The sequence below is a fragment of the Pieris brassicae genome, chromosome 4, assembly GCF_905147105.1.
Source record: "Pieris brassicae chromosome 4, ilPieBrab1.1, whole genome shotgun sequence".
Classification (NCBI taxonomy): domain Eukaryota; kingdom Metazoa; phylum Arthropoda; class Insecta; order Lepidoptera; family Pieridae; genus Pieris; species Pieris brassicae.
This window is the reverse complement of record NC_059668.1, coordinates 4,282,134-4,303,096: the sequence shown is the minus strand read 5'-3', so window position 1 is coordinate 4,303,096 and position 20,963 is coordinate 4,282,134. Positions and strand designations below refer to the sequence as shown.

The window sequence follows — 20,963 nt, the reverse complement described above, 5'->3', positions numbered from 1 at the left end:
CTTTATGTTCGTTTGCTGTCAACTATGTAGTACTATGGAATAGCAAAAAATTCTGAACGTCGTTCTAGTTTTTCTTATGCTAGTAACGAGGTCGTTGTACAGTGTGTTATCTAATATTGCAAATGTCTATTATACCTAAAAGTAATTATGAATAGCTTTGATCGCTTTAATGTTTGATCCTTGAGCTAGCAGAAGTTAAACTAAACGATTTTATATATAAGTTAACAGTTTTCTCTTATATAAACCCGTATTTATTAAGTTATTTAATTAGACGTTTCGTATGGTCAAACAAAGACTGCTACATCATTAAGATGTATGATTTACGTTAATACTCTTTACACACATTAATGCCGGGAGATTTTGTGATAGTTGTGCTTGGTGCGACACATGTCCTTATAAATCGAACAATATCCTACAATCTTAAAGACTCGATGTTAAATGCACTATTGAACAATACTTAAGTACATATTTATAGAAAGTGAAATAGGCATATTTACGTGTCTTGTTAGAATTAGAAGGGTTTCCAGGCGTTTGGTAGCGGTTGCGTGGGAAAGAGTTATTATTCAACATAGTTTGAATATTTAGAATTCAGCTAAGAACAGTTTTAGTTTATTCATGAGACAACCTTGTAAATAATTTGTGCACTGTTATAACTATAAATTAAATCATTGTATGTATCTAGTAGCGTTTTGGAGGAATTACAATGAACACAAATTCATTGAAAATTATTAATTAAATCTTAAAAATACTTTTCAATAAAGTCCACAACTATAACTTCATTTTCATGTTTTTTTGCAGATTTTTTAAACGCTTCTTATGTGTCGAATGCTTTTGCCATACAATTTATGTCTATATATAAACATTCATCGCATTAAATCGCGATTAGAACTTTACATTTACTTATTTTTTTTAATATATTCACATAATTGTATTTCTATCACTATTTTTCTTTTCAAATTACCCCATAAAAACACTCGCGGAAAATGACAATTATTCCATGTTCATGTCAATTGTCAGTTCTGTAGTTTACACCGCCTATATACGTATAATATGTAATATGTTACTGAATGAGTACATTAGATTCTCACAATATTACACATAAGTGTTTAACAGATTTCTCAAGTTAATGGAAATAAGAACTTTACATTACTTACATAATGTAATGATGGTGTCCTAGCTTATGTAAGTTAATTACAAATATCATCAAACGCATATTTATTAAATTGTGAAAATTATATTTTACTGTTGCTTGTGTTACAATACTGAATTCATTAAATAAAACCGATATTCAAATTAAATGGAAGCATGTTATATGACGTACGATAATAGAACTTAATACATCTTTTAAATATAATAAATAAAAGGATACAATTCAATAAACAATTTTAAATAAGTCGAATGGTGATTTCTAGTCATTTGGGTCGCAAAATGATCAGGCGGGGTGAGAATGTAAAACAAAAGACAAAATGTTTTTGATAGTTCGATAGCAGCAGCATCGACCACGTTATTTGACATGAAACATTTGACACAACCGTTTGACCAATCACAATCGCACGTAACGTTTCGTCTTGTATATCGTTTTACATTCTTAACCCCTGTATTTAAGTTGTTACTAGTTTATTGCATTAATATTTTATATCGCATAATATCATTATCTTTAGATATATTATTTAAGATTACTGCTTTGTACTGTATAATTAAGATAGCGCACGCGAAAATTGACCATGGCACAGATAAAGGACTATCGGGAGAGATATTATTTTCACAATATATCTATATATTTTTATCTATAATATTTATTCCACTAGAAAGAAGAAAGTTCGCCCGGTGTAACATGACGTGTTTAATTTTATTTTTTAATCTTGTATATGGTTGTGCAATTGTGTCTGTAGGGCTTTGGTTTAGGCTAGGCTAGGGACTCTCAACTTCGGTTTCGCGAAACATATGTTAGCCCTGAAAAGGGCTTTTTGTGTGGCGTGTTTGTGCGTGTTGTGTGTGTGTATACATACAACATCGACACAACCGACCAACTTGTGTCTTGGATTAATCGATTCCCTATGACATAGAATCCTGTTGAACACTTACTCTACATTTAAAGAAATGGTTGGTGTTTTTTGCAAAGATTAAGTACCTGAGTTATCATATTCTCAGTGTTTTGTTTATTTACTACGGTAAGGGATTTCATGTCCATTTTTCGATACATAATATAAAAAGAAGTTAAAAGAAAAACCCAACGAATTTACCTAAGTCACAAGAGAATAAAGTATAGTGTGTTTGGTACACAGTCAATTTTTGTCTATGAGTTACATTACCATTGTTACTTATAATCTATAACTTTCTAATTAAAGAGAAAATCATTATACACATGTCATTATTCACAGGTAAAAATGAAATGATTATGTAATTAGGCCAAACATTATGTTTAATTATTCAACCTGCAATCTGTTTTGTCTCGCAAGTGGCAACACTGAGTTATGCAAAGTTTTTATTCACAACACTGTTTAGATCGTTGTATCTCGGATATTCGTTTATGCGATAAAAGATAACTAGATAAGATTTGGACGGTATTTAGAGAAAAATCTATGTAAAGATTTAAATGAAATCTTGACAAATTATTAAACTTTATTTATTTAACTTTATTAAACCAAAAATCCCTACCAAAATGCATATCATAAAATGTATAAAAAACGTGATTTCACATAAGGTGCAGGTAGGTAATTTAAAATAAAGTTTTCCAAATTATGTTCACAATTTTAATTTGACAACAGCTAACACTTCTTAGAAACGATTATATTTATTCATCTTTCTGATAGCTTTATATCATTAGGTTGATTACCTAGATAACTAACTGTAAAAATGAACGCATTTAACAAATTCAAAAGGGCAATCAAGATACACGTCAAAGTGAATTTCGTAGACTTAATTTGGGACGCTCGCTCGTATAAACATAATATTAAGTTTCTCAAGTAAATAAAATACAATTTTGTAATGAGAAAATAAAGTTCTTTAAACATTAAAATAACATCGAATTATAAAGTCACAATAATCTCAAATCAATATTTAGTTTAAAGTTAGTCACTAAATCTTTAAATTTTAACAAATATACACACCGGATTCATAGTACCCTACAAGCGCCGTGAACCATTCGCACATTAAGTTTTGTACCCATTCTTTATCCCTGTCATCCTCGCTATATTTTTTCTACAAACGTAGGATATATTAATATAATATTAAATGTTTATTACAAGTAACTGTTTTTAATTATATAATGACATTTGCATGCTGATTTGACACAGCAGATTTTGCGATTTTCATAATCCATTCATGTTTCGTACCATTTTTTACAGATTTATTTTTACTTAAATTTAATAGATTGCATTGTGTTATTGCGAAGATAGTTCCCATTGCTTGGTTTCCACTAATCGCAATTTTTCGATTAGTGGTTTCAAATTTAATATTTCGTTACGAAAATGTATTTGTTGTATGGGTTCAGTTATAAGCCAAACTAATATAATATATTTAAAAAATCGGATATTATTCTATGATAAATAGAGTCGTATTAACCTATGTCTATAAATTTATTTTTATCACACATAATACACCATCTTCTTCATATTTGTTACCTTTATTTGATACCAGCGGGAAGTCCTCATATATAATTATTTATACTATAAAGTGTGCCTAATAGTTAGACTTGTGGTATCGCGGACTTTTTTGTAGATATTGATATCTTATAAGAAACTGTAGTACATCACTTTCCTGTACAATCAAGTTTCTGCTGCCTACGCGATTTAGGGATTTTTATTGGTTTTTTTTACAACTTGGGATACATTATTGAAGTTTAAAGATTCTTTACTTTTTTAAACTCTATATAATAAAGCCAACAGGGATAATTTAGGATTATGATGGTGATGGAATGTTTAAAATCGGTGCAGTGGTTTGGAGCCTATTCAATGCCAAAAAAATCAAATTCTTCCTATTTGTAATTGCCATCGCTATTTGATTTACATAAGACTAGGCGAGAGGCTACACAGCTCATACTATCAAACCCATACATTATGGAATAACCCAACAGGACCATAACCCTTACGCTCCAAGTAGTCCCGCCGCGGTAGGGTTTCGCAATGCATTTCCCCAAGTAAAAGAAAAAAGAAACAGGACCATAAACAATATTGTCTCTTAAATATAATCTTGTAAGTACATTCAACTATAAAAAAATATCGCAAGTCTATACATAGATAGTCGTTGAGTTATCGTTTCGTGCGTGATTGACTCAATGCAGATAAATCAGAGATCAATACTTTGAAAATCGAACATTATTTTCGTGAAAATATGCGATGAAATCTCGATTTACGTAATGAAATATTGTCCTTACTAGGCGGAAATAAAGTAGAATTCCCAATGAATTGGAATCGCGTGTACACTTAACTTGGAAGTAAATAAATTCAACAATGTGCACGCAACGAACTTAGATTCACGTAATACATGAAAAATTGTTTGCTAGGAAAATTTTTGTAGAATAAAGCATACACACCTTGCGAGGTTATTTAAGAATTATTGGAACAGGCCACGACACAAACATACAATTTTTCTACTTTATTCATCAAACACGATTTAAGCCTGAAAGCGTGACTTGCACTAAATCAATAATAATCGTTCACTTATATGGATGTAGCACGAAAGTGTTGAAGTGAAGAGACTGTAAACGCTGTTCACATAATCACTGGATAAATTGCACGATCACATCGCTTAAGGGCCTATACGGTGTATACATTTTGAAATATCAGTACACGATTTAAATAACTACGCTCGATAGAAAAAAAATCCAAACATAGCCAAGTTTTGACACTTTGAATACATTTTATGACGAAAATGTATATAGAACGTGATTTTAAAATTTACACGATATATTTTATCGCGAGCTAAGTGATCCATTTCAGTAAAAAATGATAAAATTACATTAATTTAATGTTTTACATAACTAATTGTTATTACGGGCCAGCGCGCCTCAGTGCTCCAGCTCTCCATTGCGTACCGCAGTCCACCCCGTGACACTGACACAGCAATGCGTGCTGGCCTTAAGATCCATACCTATTCCTCTTCAGTTGGACTAAGTGTTTAAATACATTTAAAACATATTACGCATTTTATAGACAAACAATATATCTTTATCATTTTTAAATTTAGGACGGGTGTTAAGGAATTACTAAAATAATAAAAAAATTAGCTTGTAGTAATAACGATTGATTAGCATTTTGAATACGTAGGTATATTAAAAATTACAGTGTGTGAGTTATTTTTTTAAATTACTTCTGTTATCATTCATTGTAGTTCCTTAATTTATTTTGTGTAACTGTTAATAATCGGTGCAAAGAGATTATTATAGGTAAATAAATGTTTATATGTAACAGATATAAAGTTTCTATGACCATAATAGGATATAAGTATTGTGTGTAATTTGGACTGTAGGATATATGAGTAATTATTATCCTAATAAGGTACGCATGCGTTAGGGAAAATCTCTGATGATTCAATTTTAATATACAATTAACGTCAATGATTGTAAGGTCACACCGCGTGTATATTTATTGTAACGCCGGCCGATATATGAAACTTTCAGGCCAGAAGTTTTACTTAATTGTGTTACTACTCCTCTGTTAGCTATGCGTCAACACATTACAAATTAGTTATAATAATAATGATCGAAGTATTCATAATTTTTAATAGCGTACGTAATCTTTCTATTATTTCTTACTCCACAATAAATTCATTGTGTTTTTGTACCAAAAACGGTTAAGGTATCACAGGAAAACTTTCACAGACAGCAGAACGAATAAATTGAACCCTTACTTGGTCAGATAAATTATCGCACCACTGATGTGCAGCTGTTTTCTTGCCACCATTAAGTCCATTGCCCAAATGTGGAGTTAACGGACCCCCGGTGAATAAATCCTCAGTTAAACTAGTGTCCGAAGTGATTCTCGGTCGCAAATGCGGGTCCTGTGGCCCAACAAAGTCAAATTGTCCGTCCCACATATCGTACTCTAATTCTAAACTCTCTTCAACGTCAATTGATTCACCCATTGTGGTCCTTGACCGGTTAAAGAGCCCAGATTTAAACATTTAGAAATCTGTCATCAGGTCTTTGGAATATCTAATATTGCACGAAATTTACACCTAGGTTTGACTTAAATAGGATTAGAATAGAACAAAGCTTTCAATGGCACAAGTAAGTCTTCACTAATATCTCTTTTGATTTCGTCACACTTTATTACATTTTAAAATCAATCGCAAGTTAATTATTGTCGTAAAGCAAAATCAAAATTATGTCTGGCAAGAAAACGCTTCGGCGAAGTCGATTTGTAACTTTCAACGGTTGATCTAACATCGTTTTGTGAACTGACTTCAAGCATCCCGATAAACACAGATAATATTTTAAAGTTTAGGAAAGGGTTCAAAACGTAAACACTGATCACTTGTACAGAGGTAAATTAAACAATCGGTACGTTACGTTCAGTCGCAATCGCGTTGAGAACTGAGGCGCGCGCCTCCCGCCCCACCCATGCACGTCATGATTATCAGTCTGCCAGCAGTATAACCCATACAAATAAACATTATTCGCTCCCTGCATATATGCATGGGCTTGATAGACAGTGTCGAGGCAATAACCCCTTGCTCTGTGCATATGCTCCCCTATCCCGCTCACATCTCATAATTTAACGGACGAGGGACTGTCATGATGGCCTGAATATTTGATTTCGTCACATATGCTTTATCATCACGTTATATAATTTGACATAGCAGAGAGATAACTGTTATTAATTAGTTTCGGAACGAAATCAAAATGAAAGTGAATAATATTGAAAAAAAAATGCTATTGCAATATGTGTTTTAATAACAGATTCAGTAGTGTTTATAGGTAATTAGTAAGTTAGCACGACTCATGTTCTGGATTGAATATATCTATATTTTATCTATAAAAGAAGAGAAACTGACGAATTTCAATTCATTGATTAATAAATGGAGCTTGTATTAAAAGATAATACAGCGTTAAGAGTAACGGGCATTGAGTTGTGTGAAATTATTGTTTAAATTGAATATCCACACTATTGTGAGCTATTGTTAGTTGTTTTACGGATAAAACCAACAAGCAATAATATTTAACGAAAGAAAAGTATTATTCAATGTAACTATTAGTTAATTAGTCCCTAGGAGAAAGTTACATTTATCAATAAAGAATGTGTACTTGCATTTTTAAACAAGTGCCCATATGCCTTATGACAACGTAATGTTCGCTTTATCTGTGGTTACTACTTGAAAACCAATTATCTACAAAAATAGATATAATGTTCCTGGTATTCCGAACATTCATACCAACAAAGACTCGTAATAATTTCCGGTTTTTAAGTCTAGTGTTAATATAATACTTGTAATTTCTCGTGTTTATCTTGATGGAGATATTAAATTGAAGTGTAAGAAATGTGCAAAATGAGAGAACAATGCTCTATTAGTTGCATCGCTGAGAAACACTTTGTGAATTGTTTTCTGGATTATGTCAGATGTAAATAATACTAGAGAATAAACAATATATTTGAAATGTTAAAGAATTTAAGAATGTTAAAAGTACTTACCAAATATGTTAAAATATTCGGCGAGTATAAAGACGTTATTAGAGATATTAATATTTAAGTACTGAGGTAATACTTCTCATTTTATCGCTCGATGCATAAGTTTCGTTTTGAAAATTTTATTGCCTACTTTCCTTAATAAAATTTTCGATTACCTAACGTGCCAGTTAAGTGAAAATTAAGTAATATGTTAATATAATTTCTGCCACTTCCTGAATATGAAAGTTACTGACACAAAGTCTACTCGACATTGAACATAATTATATAAATTAAGTAAGACGTCCTAATACAAATGTTTTTTTTTATAGAAATGAAACATTTGATTTAATTCAAAAAGTCAATTCATTACAACGATTAATTATTAATTAATCTACATTAGGCAGTAGGAAGGGGCGAATACAAAAAAATGCACGAAGCAGGCATCTCTTCAGGCGTTCATTTAACACAAACCAATTCCTATTCCAATTGGGATAAATTGTACTCGACATGGCATTTCAAATAAATCAAGACGTTTTGTTTCTCTATAAATAATACCGTCATATTCTGCCTGGCTCTCGTCTGCTGACTTAGAGTTGTCGGTTTATTGTTATGTTCAGATTTAAAAGGAGTTCTTATTTTGATTAGGCGTAACTGTTTTTATAACCTAGTTTTATAGGGGAGTGTTTTAGTCTGTTTCATATAGAATGGCTTATTTCACAGTGCGATAGAGTTAAAAGATACGCGATCATTAAAAGAATTATAGAACCACAAAGTCTAGATCCGAGTTTAAGATAAGCCAGTCTTTGGACTGAAAAAATGGATCGATAGTTATTTTTGCACGGCCCATTTACATGACGACGACCTCCCAGGGCTGATTTTTTGTTTGGAAGATGCCATATGCAAAATATTTGCTTCTTGGTACATCAAACTAGGTCAGTAAGAAATATCTGTAACCATGTTTTATCTTATTTTCGTAATTCTATAACAGAGCCAATACTCTGACGAGATTATATTCGTAATAAGTGTTATACCTAGTCAGATACATTTTACTAAAAAAAACTAATAGTAATAGATAAATAGGTACCCTTAAATTGATCATTTTTACAACGTAAGTAAATTTTAAATGTAATTGAATCGCATTGAACGAACTGACGCCTTTGTGATCAAGGAGAAAGCATTAACATTATTACTGAAATTAATTTATTTATATACGAAAGATAAATTTCATAAAACTGTTCAAATTATTGCTCATATAACATGAATAATTGCGCTCATATCATTGTTATTAAATTAAGCGAAATAACACCCAAAGATAACAATTTGTACAATGCAGCGCATTTTCACACGGGTACCTTAAGCTATTCACATGTTTTTCTTGCGTTAGATAATGGAGAAGTTGTACAAATGCTTGTTACGTACTGTTTAATCTCTTCTTGATGATTGTGTTTTGTTTACTTGAAATGATATTATTGACCATAGAATATTGCAGAAAAAAAGCACACGGTCAGACTACGTATTTTAAGCACAGTAAATCAAACGTTAAACGTAGTGTGGTAGATAAAATAAAATGTAGTTATAGCTTAGCTTCATACATATTACCAAATACATATTACAGGTAAACTATTATAAATTCCTTAGTACAATTTATAAACCTCATAAGGTATACCCTGTACCTGTGTCACCTTGTTCAGTTTATCACCTAAATTGACTAATCTTTATGATCTTATGGACATGAGGTAAATCGAAGATCTTATCTTAGAGGATTGTCGAATGATAAAACAGTTTGATAAAGAATTTGAAGAACTTATACAACGCATAAAATAACTAACTAGTATTTATAAGGTACTCGTAACATACGTGTGAAGTACATGAAAGAAGGTTGCACACGTCCTTGATGTGTGAAGGTTTTGAATTACAGATGCGCTTCAATGGAAACATTAACTATACAGGTAAAGATTGTAAGTACTATCAACAAACCAAGAGACTTTTACGGAATTGATTGTTCGAAAATTACCAAATTTGCACCTAACATAAATAAGAAATACAGTGAAAATTCGATATAATGACACTGAAGGGACTGTGGATTTTCTGGCGTTATAGTGTTGTGGATAAATGGAGAATGTATAGATAATAATCTTATTAGTAATGGTCAACAACAGTCTATACGTGCAAGCAATCCCAATTTGTAAACAAAAGTAAGAATTTCTAAGAAAGTTCATATGCACGATGCCGAGGGTGTAATGCTATGTAGAGTGTATCATTGTATGTATGGAATGTATGGAAGACAAGCTAAACCATCTAAAGCCAATTGATTTCGACGCTTAAGGGTTCGTCGGTTCGTCGTTCGGTAGGACGTCGTTATATCGATGGACGTTACATGCAGTTTACACTGTATATATTACAAAGATTTATGATTTGCTTTGCCGAAATTGTTCTGCTTTAAAATTATATAATTAATAAAAACTAAAGTTTAAAAATAACGCAATCCACCGCTTAGTGTAATAAGTGCAACTAGAAGCCAATTCATAAACATAAATGGCTACTACTACTATAGTCAGATTACTTCTGAAATATGTGGTTTCATATGTACAATAATATATCTAGAGGTCATTTGCCCTTTGTGGTTTGCTTTCTATTCTAATATTATTGTCTTCCAAAGCTATACTCAATATGTGCAATTCCGAATGTAAGAAATGTTTATGTAAATTGCCGCCCACGTAAGGCAAAATCAGTTAATTTATCCCAACAATTATAAGTATTGTGTCCCTCTATCCTTGACACAATTCAGCCCACAGATTATAGACACCCACTCCTCTATTGTTTACTGGAATGTTTTAGTATATTATAAGTGTCTATATTTCTGTTGACAATTTTTAACACATTTTTGGTAATAGTTAAACCAATTTTGAAATAGAAAACGTAAATATTTTATTAAACTATAAGTTCTTGATATAAAAAAATAACAAATAGCAAATAACCAGTTCATAAAATTATGACTAAATGTTAAATTTAAAAGTTGTTATGCAAGGAACAGTACTTGGGCCAAACAGCCTATCATCGCCTACAAGTATTTGAATTAAACCATGATATGTAATAATGCTGCGAATGCACACAGGGCAGATCGTTAGTACTTCATAAAGGCGTAGTTGTAACACAAGCCTCTAAGTCTAGGTTAATGCGATACTTGGTCTTCTACGACCTTCTATGGCTTCCGTATAGGTCATAAACTGACGCAAACCTTCAAGACATAAGAACTAATCTTTGTATGCATTGATAACATTACAAGATTTATTCTTGTTAACTGACTTTTCTAGGTCTTCGGGGCCACAAAGACCACCTAAACGAGAAAATAGCAGTTATGAGTAATTATATATATGCGTTTTAATTCTACTGTCATGTCATCTTTGTTTACATAACTGTAATGAATTGTCTAATGAGTAAGCCCAAAATACGCCCATATATATAATCTATTTTACTCCAATGAAGTTGGTAATGTTTGAATAATTCCTCAAATAAGATTATTGCAAGCAATTCACTTTCAATAGGTATTAGAGGCAGCTACAATGTTGTGTACGATTTCTCTGAACTTATTGTCCGTTGCATTATGTACAATTTACAAGTCAAATGCAGTTCGTATGCTCAGAAGTTAATGCATTGATCATAGCAATACTTCGAGTTTAAGCGCAAACCTAAAGTTGTGCAACACTGTAATGTGAAGTGCTATCGCCTACGTGGTTTTCAATATAAGCCTGGTCCTTACAAATATTATTTCCAGATAAGAAAGTAATCTTTCTCTTTTTAACATCAAAAAATATGAATTATATTATAAATTAATTCAAGTGCATGACTTCAATATCAAATAAGCGTTTATCATAAGGTACACGCATTTGACCGGAAGCGGCGCACGCGCAGCTGAGGATGGTTTCCGTCGACCATTATTGATACGCATTGTCTAATGATGCGATACTTGTATTGTTTGAAATCCTTTCCTTGATATTCAAAACAACACGTTTAATATACATTGTAACGTTCAATGACCCCATTCAACGTAATTATGGACATGATATAATCATAGTTTTTTATATGCTTGTATAGCCGGTACAGGACAGATTTTGATGTAATTTTATGCAATGAAATGATGTTCGAAGCCAGAGAAACAAAATGATATTTATTTTAAGTTACATCTAATATATCTGATATAACAACAATACTGATGTCAAATCTAATAATTAGGACAAATAAAAACCGCCGCTGTGATACATGGCAATACCTTCAATGATTACATAACAGGAATAGCAGTAACAATCTAGAGACATTCTTAGTACATACAATTAGAATCTAATATTAAAACTTTATTAGATTCTATTTGTCGGCAAGTTGTAAAAATGGTTTTGGTATTTCACCCTACACTTGCGAGCTTTGAGCTAAGTAAGCATTGTAAAAGTGAAAAGAATAACATACAATTGGTATTTACTCCTGTTTGAATTAAAATTTAGATTTTACAACTACATAAAGCTGATTACTAGAAACTCTTGGATGTTTGCCAACGTTTGTTTTATTAAAATAGAAATATTGTTTATATATAATGTAGGTATTATTTTTATAAGCTGACATAATAATAGTTTATACTAGATAATAATGAACGTCAACAAAAACGTGGTTTTAATAGTTTATTAATTACTCGTTGGAATGTCGTTCCCCCGCGAGGAAAGTTAAACAAGGTCAAAAATTTTATGTTATTCAATATGAAACGGTGGATTTCATTGGAATTTATGGCATTATATTGGAATTTATATTTATTGCTATATACTTATCGTATAATTGAAGTATCTAAATGGACCGAAAAATTAACTAAAAATAGATATTTCGCGAAAAACATTTTCATACGACAAATGAAGAAATATGCAGATATTAAATATCTACATATGTAGATATGTAGAATACATACATAATAGTTACACAATAGTTTTATAACAAAATAAACAGAATTTTTAAATATAATTTTCTTCCTGCGTGTTTTAAACATAAAAATGTTTGTCTTTAAATAGTTGTTATGAATTCCCTTTAATTCTAAAGGATTCACCGCTATTCTAACGAAATTGACGCTGATGCTTAGTCATTGCGAATAGTGGATGGTGATTTCATTTTATGACGATGAGACCTATTTTCAGTCAACCCTGGGTTAATCATGAAAATTGTAATTTGAGATTGCTCATGCCTGTTCAAACAAAACATACTAATATATTCTTGATTTATTACCATCCAAAATAATATAGTAGGTAAATATAAGTTCGTGTGTAATCCCACACAACAAAGGTGTCGCCAGCACGTGGCCTACGGCCCCTATATATTGGAAAAAAATCTTTTTTATATTGTTTGACAAACTTCTATTTAATTGTTTCATATATAGTTGTATTATTATTGTTTACGTGTTTTATTTATTGTACAGTCAATGTAACAATGTACTGTACATGTACAGTCGATATAACAATAGCAAGTAACAACTTTTCTCGGACTTTTGGAACCGTAATATTGTTTTATAGTTGCTCTAAGAAGTAACCGATAGAGGGATTAATATATCTATTAAATATTGTGCCACTTTTAGCATCAATATTTGAATAAATCCTGACCAACTGAAAAAAAATCTTTCTTAAATCAGGACTAGGAAATATGTCTTAAACTAATACATAAATTATAACCATGAAATTTATACGAAAGTGAATTAATTTTATACAATAGCAGTGCGGCTGTGAAATTTCACTAATTTGTTATTGTTTAAGGGATAAACCCGTTCTATCAAACTATCGGACGACATAAGAATATTGGTCTGAAGGTCAACTTCGCAGCTACCAATTGCGTTAAATGCTCGTCCACCTTTAGTGCAGATTAAGATATTTACGTTATAATCTAAATAACACCAACTTTAGTGTTTACTTCTGAATGTCACTCTCTGCATAAGTATATGTCAGCGAGGCAGTTTTGAAGTTTATAATATTAACTCGGTATTTTTTTTTGTTTGTAACAACTAAAGGCCTCACACGACCTAAAATTAAGTATTATCGCTTGATTAATTCGCCACACGTTTGCATAAATTAAATCGATATCTCTTAGGAAGGAAGTCGTCAATTCGCCAAAGTATATGGGACAATGACAAATGCCTGATAAAAACTTTACATTGAAATTACGCGTTTTCATAGATGTGCTGTGTACTAGCTCAATCAAAATATTATATAACTGATAATTATTGATATACCAAAAGAGCCGTGCTACTCAGGAACGTAATTGTGCCTGTGCCAATTCCCAATTAATAAACGACTGATTTAGGGAGTGAGACCTTTTTTAGCTTCGGATCTATGGTGAAATATTTTAAAGACACGGTCATAAACGATTTTGAGTATTACGATAAATCATTATGTAAACAAAGATTTACCAGACGAAGAGGCGTTAATAGTTGACAACTTGAAGCTTATGTTTGATTGTATGCTTTAGAAGGTATTGATTTTCTGTTGTAACACTTAGAGCCAAGGTAAACAATTTAATTGTATGTTTTCGTTATATACGTAGGCTTACAAAATAATCTTAGAACAGAAGTAGGTTAAGTAAGGTGCGAAAGGCATAAGATTTTTTTGCCTACCATGCTATATGCTTGTGTTGCTAAAGTCGTCTCCACAATACCGATTTCCGTGCTAATCAACTCCTACCCGCCTCCACTGCCTCGAGAGGCATTCAGAGAATTTAAAGTCAGCTCTATAACATCCTAAAATGCTTTAATGTCTATATATTACTTAATGTATATTAACAGTAAATATTTAAAACTTTCATACAGTTCATTTTAGAAGAAAAAAAATGATACGATAAATGATATGTGACATACCTTATAGTTAAGTCCCTGTACATCTTCTTCTAATGAAACATCGGAGTACATATCGTCAGCTGGCTCTCCCCCCGACCCGCAGCCAGACGAGTTGAAGGACGACGACCGGTACAATTGGCTAAAACAATAACAATGTCACATTCCTTTATTCAGGTCTCAGGACATCTTAAGATCCAATAGTAATGGCAACGCCATCTATTGCCAATCATGAGTACTAAACAACGCCATCTGTGTTCTTACTAAGAAGATTCTTAACCAATTGTTGTGTTGAGATTTTCTTACGCATACAATAGATGGCGTTGATATTAATTTCATAAAAATAAATTTACCTATTAAGAAAGAGTCCTAAATATTGATAAATACCATTAACAAAGCTTTGTGACATTAAAAAAATTAAATAAAAAGAATATGAAAATATAACTATAAAATTTACCTTGCTAAGACATTGGAACCGATTTGTCGTTTCCCAGAACTGTAACAAAGAAAGTAGTTATTATAAAATGAATCGTATTTAATCGTAATATTTGATAAAGTATATTATCCGTGCATCTGAGTTAAATATTTAAGTTTTACTAGATCTAAAAATTTCTTTGTACAATTTATTTTACTAAAGTAAATAAATATTATGAGGCATGGGACAAATATTGCGTTCGTGTCATTTGTTTATTGGTGGTGACGGAACCCAGAGCTAAAACATAAAAACCTATCATGTTTAGAATAGAAATTTTATTAAGTTCTAAAATTATTTAAAATATGTCAAGTTACGCTTAAAAGAGAAATATGCTGCCGCGGAGTTCTTTGAATTTTGTGGAGCAAGGTGCCGATCTTCCTTCGAACTTAAGAATGTATCGACTGGTTTTAGCACTGACTAATTTCGAGAAGCCGTATATATATCCTTAACGGTCCGAATAACTTTACTTTTTAGCTATGACGTCATCGTAGTGATTTGTGGGCGCACATTATAGGTGTACCTACACTTTTTAAGAGGAACAATTTCGTCATAATATTTTTAATATTAACCGTTTTAGCAGCGCACGCAACGGAAGCTCTCAATAAGGTTAAAATGTTTGCAATATAATGGATACTACTTTTGGTAGTGGCGTGTGTGAAGCCTTCCTCGATAAATTTACTATACTACATTAAGAAATTTTTAATTTGAACGAGTAGTTCAGCAGTTCGTAAACTAAACAAACTCTTCAGAATTAAGATATTTTTGTTTTGATATTCCCAAAGCCCTCTAGCTGAGCACGATTCAGCTTTCATTCATAGTTTTCACAGCTAGATCCATTATACCTACAGAAACAATTATCATTTTACCGGGGATCAAACTTAAAAACTTGAAAGGCGATTTTCCTAAATAAGTAATTCGTAATTTATTACATACAATATATTCTTAATATAAATATAATTCACGTCCGGTAAAGTTTTTTCTGGTATTTAGGAGAAAGAAGGAAATATTTTTCAATGCAATCATCATTTAATGTTCCATTCTTGTACCATTATGTCCATATTAGTTTACGTAACAATTGTTGTGTAATTATTTTCTAGGTTAATTGATAAAAACTGTATAGAGGAATTATATTTGACTGAAACATTTTTGGCTATACCTAATTTGCATTATTTAATTTGTACTCTGATTAAGTATATGTTTATTTTAAAAAGTTTAGATTAACTTCGGTATTTCAATTTTAATATTGGTTTTAAGTCGCAATCTTCATTTCCGAAGGTGACGCACAAGGTGCCTGAAGCTCTGCTAGATATCTCTCCATTTAGTTCAGTCTATAGCAGTGTTTTCCAACCCACGCCCCAAGAGGGGCAATTTTATTGTATTTGTAATGTAAATTTCAGCTTTACATTATATGTTTTGAAAATTTACTTACTCGTCAACAACTTCCCAAAACCTATCATTAAAGTTGAGAACAATTTTTTTTTGACGTGACAACTTCTTATAATTCGATGGAGCCGGCTGCACGTACAAAAAACATGACTCATGCGGCGTTACCTCGCTCTGAAGCGTTCCATTTAAGCGCGGAACGAGCGACAAAGAGGCACAATCGGCCTCCACGTTCGACATCTGTCTCTTTCCTACTTTAGTGAGCGATGAAAAAATTGACATAATTGTATTTATGCGTACAAATAAATGTAACTTGATCAGTTCAATTGTGATTTCCATTTACCTACTTCTCTTGATCCATACAAAATATCTATCAAACAAATAAAATTACAATTTTCTTTTGAAAAAGCAATTCAAATATCCTCATTAAACCGACTTTACAGACAACCGGTTTTTTATATTAAAAATTATGTATGCATATAAAATTATGTAGACCCGTGAAAATCCTGACTTGATCCCACCAGCAGGTTGATAACTTGCACCGCCCCTGCCTTCCACATTGCCGACGACAACCAGAACGTCCAGGTTATCTGGTGAGCGACGGGCGAATACTAAAGTAATTTATAACTCTTCTACTGCATGTCGTTGTATTTGGTACGAACGTTGTGTAGATCCAATGTTTTATCCTAATAGATTTAATATTATGGACTCAAGACTGTAATTGACTCGCTGAGGTCTCTCTCATGTGTTTTACCATTGGTAGATATATTGCGATTGAGTCAAATGTAATTTTGTTTTAAAGCCACAGAACACACTGACAGCTCCGTCAATGATCGTCAACTTTTAGTGCGACCCATCGGCATTTAGAACTTAGCTATGGCATTGCGGTTACACCTTTTTGGATCCTCGTACCTACATACGTACATAAGAAAATACTTCCTTCCACGAGGGGTTTCTTGGTGGGACCAACGTGAAATCAGCGCAAATGATAGATAGGCAGCCGGTATCCGTGAAATTGTTCAAGAAAGCGACGCACTCACGTATTAATAGATGATATGTATCTACACAGAAACGCTATCTTGAAATACAATATAATTAGGTTATTCATATTTATATACATATATATTTTGCGTGTGTATGTAATTAAACTCCTGCGAAACGGCTTGACCGATTTTGATAAAAATATTTTGGATACGAGAATTGTTTAGATTGACAATTTAGACCTGTCCGGACAACGTCTGACAGGTCCGTTAATACTAATAATATATATCTAAGCTTGAAAAAATATGCAAAAGGCACCTGTATATTGTGTATAATAAATGTTTTTTCTTTCTTTTCTTTGTAAAAGTTTGAAACTACAAGGGATTTTCTATGTACTTCGTACAATTAATAACTGTTTACTGAGTTATTTATTAAAATTGGTGTTCGTTTTAGAGATTAACGGGGCTGATCTAATAGTTATATAATACATTTAATAACGTGATATGAGAGTTGACAAAACAAAAGCTAATTCAGTGTGCGTTTAAAGATTAAGCTTAGAAATAACAAGACTTATATAGTATACTGTATACAGTTCTGTTGTTGATTCAAAGTTTCTGACTAACTAAGAAGTAATCGTAAACCGTATGAGGTACATTTCAATGTTGATGTCATGACATGCATAACTAAATCAATAACTATATTCAAGTTCAACGACTTATAAATACGAATTTTAAAGTACCTATATTTTTAAATTACGAATGTGTTCAGTGTCCAAATACTAAAGCTGATTATATAAAGCTGGATTTTATTGTAATAAAATTTGGCATTATTTTAAATAGTATTTGAATTTCGAATGATTTTAATAATACACCACACTTCTAATGGAAACAATAAATACAAATACAAATATATATGAAATATTGTGATGGTGACACGAAATATATAACTATGTTTGACATAGTAGTATATCCGATTTAACACTTTCAATGTCGAAAATGATTCTCATTAACATACATTCTCTTAAACTAATAATTAGAGCATAACATTTTATGTTACAACGTTTGTAATTTTAATATTCGAATTTGGAACTTCCACCACCATCGGTTTGTTAGAAATTATTTCTCTATTTATTCCAAATTTAAACATCTAGATGTTTTATATAGATTTATTTAAAATACTACTATTAATTTTAAATTTAGAACAAACATAAGCATCAAATTGCAAAACAATAAATATATTATTTATGTAAATAAAATTTTAGCCTTGACTAAGCGGGTATGATTTTAAAATACTAGGCTTTGATAAACATGAATCGAATAGCGTATAAAGAAATATATAACAACCTGTAAGGCCGCTTTCTGTAATGCATGTGAACACTTCGTCGCTCCAGCTTTGTAAATTTCACAAAATTTAAAGAAAGAATTTATTAATCACTTCACGCACATCACCCGGTTTTATTTACAATATAAAAGTAGGAGTTACGTATACAACGTAGCAGTAGCGAAGCACTGGCCGATGGCCGTATGACTGGCGCATCATTGTGGTAATAAGGTACTGGGCCATAACACATTTATATAAGGTATGACAGATACCCGCTTCAATTGTTGAGCACTGTCTACGCACTTTGACTTTTTAATGCGCTTTTGGAGGTAATATAGCAATATTTTATAATAAACATTATGATAGTTAGGCTATGGAATTCACTTCCCTTCCCTATTCGCTTAGCTCCTTCTTTATCTTCCTTTAAATTTCTTCTGTACAAACATTACCTGTCCACATCGTATCCCGAACTTTCTTACTAACTACTAACTGACGTGAGACTTATCTTAAATTATCGTGATTTATGTGTCTTTTTACTCTTTAATGTATCTTTAATATTTTATTCCTGTTTAGTTTTGTTTAATAACTGTGTATTACATGTATTTTGCACTACTTGCCTATCTTATTTAATACATTTATTTTTTTCTTTACTCACAGTGGTTGCCTGGAAGAGATCGCTCGTAAGCGATAAGGCCGCCAGTTGCCCTCCTTTTGATTTAATTATGTTAATTTTTATTTTTACTTTGTAGTGTAACGAAGTGTAAATAAATAAATAAAAATAGTTTTTTTGCTTGCATTGAATACTCTCAAAAACTACTGGACCTAATTTGAAATTTAAAATCTCCAAAAATATCCATTACAATCCCACATTATCTCTTATGATCAAAGGCCATATTAAAAAAAGTTTGGGATCCATATAAAAACTTCGATAATGTAACTCAAGGTTTAAATTAATACATGTCTCTGTAAAGTAGGTAAAATATGGTTCATATTTAACCGAGACGCTTCTTGATAATATTTTTATATTACAAATCATACGCCTTTTTTTACTAAGTTTATTTTAAATATATACATCAGATATGCCAAGTATAATTAACTAGCATACCATATTTACATTATTATACCATAGTATAGGTATGAATTATCTACAATAGCAGCCAGTAGTGAAACAGTTATTAAATTATTAAGAAGTTTGAGGCCGGACGTGTGCACGCTATGAATAACCTTACGTCGAATTAAAAACTACATTTCGCACTTGTCATTTTGTAAATAATAATGTTTTTTAAATAATTTAATTTATCAAAAAATTGGGACGATAATAGTATCTACTATGACTGTTGAATTTGTCTTAAAATATTAGTTTTTATATACCAACTTATCTCCCTTAAAATATAATATATACATTATAATACGATTTTTTCATTGTAATGTTAACAATAATTTTCCATAGCATTCATTCCTTCCTCCATAAATAATAACTTTGGCTATCCCGTATCAAAACACCATATTACCACCTCCGTCGCAAAACTAATAGAACAATATATAATACTTTTTATTCATGTCATTTCATAGACAATAAAAACAATTTAAAAAAAAACTTGCTGACGTCATAGGCCTCGTCTTTTAAATAATTTCAGAACAAATAAAACAGATAAATCATGTAGACCGATTACCGCTAAATTTATTTGACAATACAGACTTAATAATAAACATATTAAATATTAAAATAACACACAGAAAACTACTCTTATAAAAGTACTTTGCGTAAAAACAACTATCTAACAAAAACTAAAACATTAGACTTAGTTTCTAAGAATAGGTTGGTTTCAAAAATTCTGACTATGTCTCGTGAGCCAATCAAGCCTTTTATGGCTGATAAAATTGGGTTATCAAGCTCATGTATAGCTGTACAGATAATTAATATTCAAATGCGAGACATCTGACAGACTACAGGTATGTTATTTAAAGTAGGAGATGGTCTAAGCTTTAACATACTTGAAAAAGAAAGATATAGTATTTAGAGATCTCTTGTTAATTGTGACGTCTACTGAACTGTACAATGCATCTTATCATTAGTACGTACGTTTGTATAACATTATATATAATGTATAATATAGAGGGCACATAGAGAAAAGGTGGACTTTAAAGACCTCTGTATGGAAAGGACATAAAGGATAGGACAGGATAAATGAAATAATGTATATAATGTAAAAAATCTAAGCTGTATATTATTTGTCACGATTGGAAGTTAAACGGGCTTTATTATTATTAATGCAGGGGCAAACAAACTTTTTTTAGAAGGTGCGTTGTCGACCTTTGACGTAGAACTTATCTTTCTTTTTAAACA

General features: G+C 31.4%; 1 protein-coding gene across 6 annotated transcripts in view; it reads right to left on the bottom strand.

Annotated features, from left to right (window-relative positions):
* Window positions 1-20,963, bottom strand: part of LOC123707953 (rab11 family-interacting protein 4) — a 56,936-nt gene that overhangs the window by 9,314 nt on the left and 26,659 nt on the right. For all 6 annotated transcript variants that reach the window (XM_045658295.1, XM_045658292.1, XM_045658291.1 and 3 more), the window contains 2 exons: window positions 14,915-14,953; window positions 14,482-14,599 (listed from right to left, as the gene is read on the bottom strand). In XM_045658295.1, coding sequence (XP_045514251.1) covers window positions 14,482-14,599; window positions 14,915-14,953 — 157 coding nt within the window. The remainder of the gene's footprint in view (window positions 1-14,481; window positions 14,600-14,914; window positions 14,954-20,963) is intronic.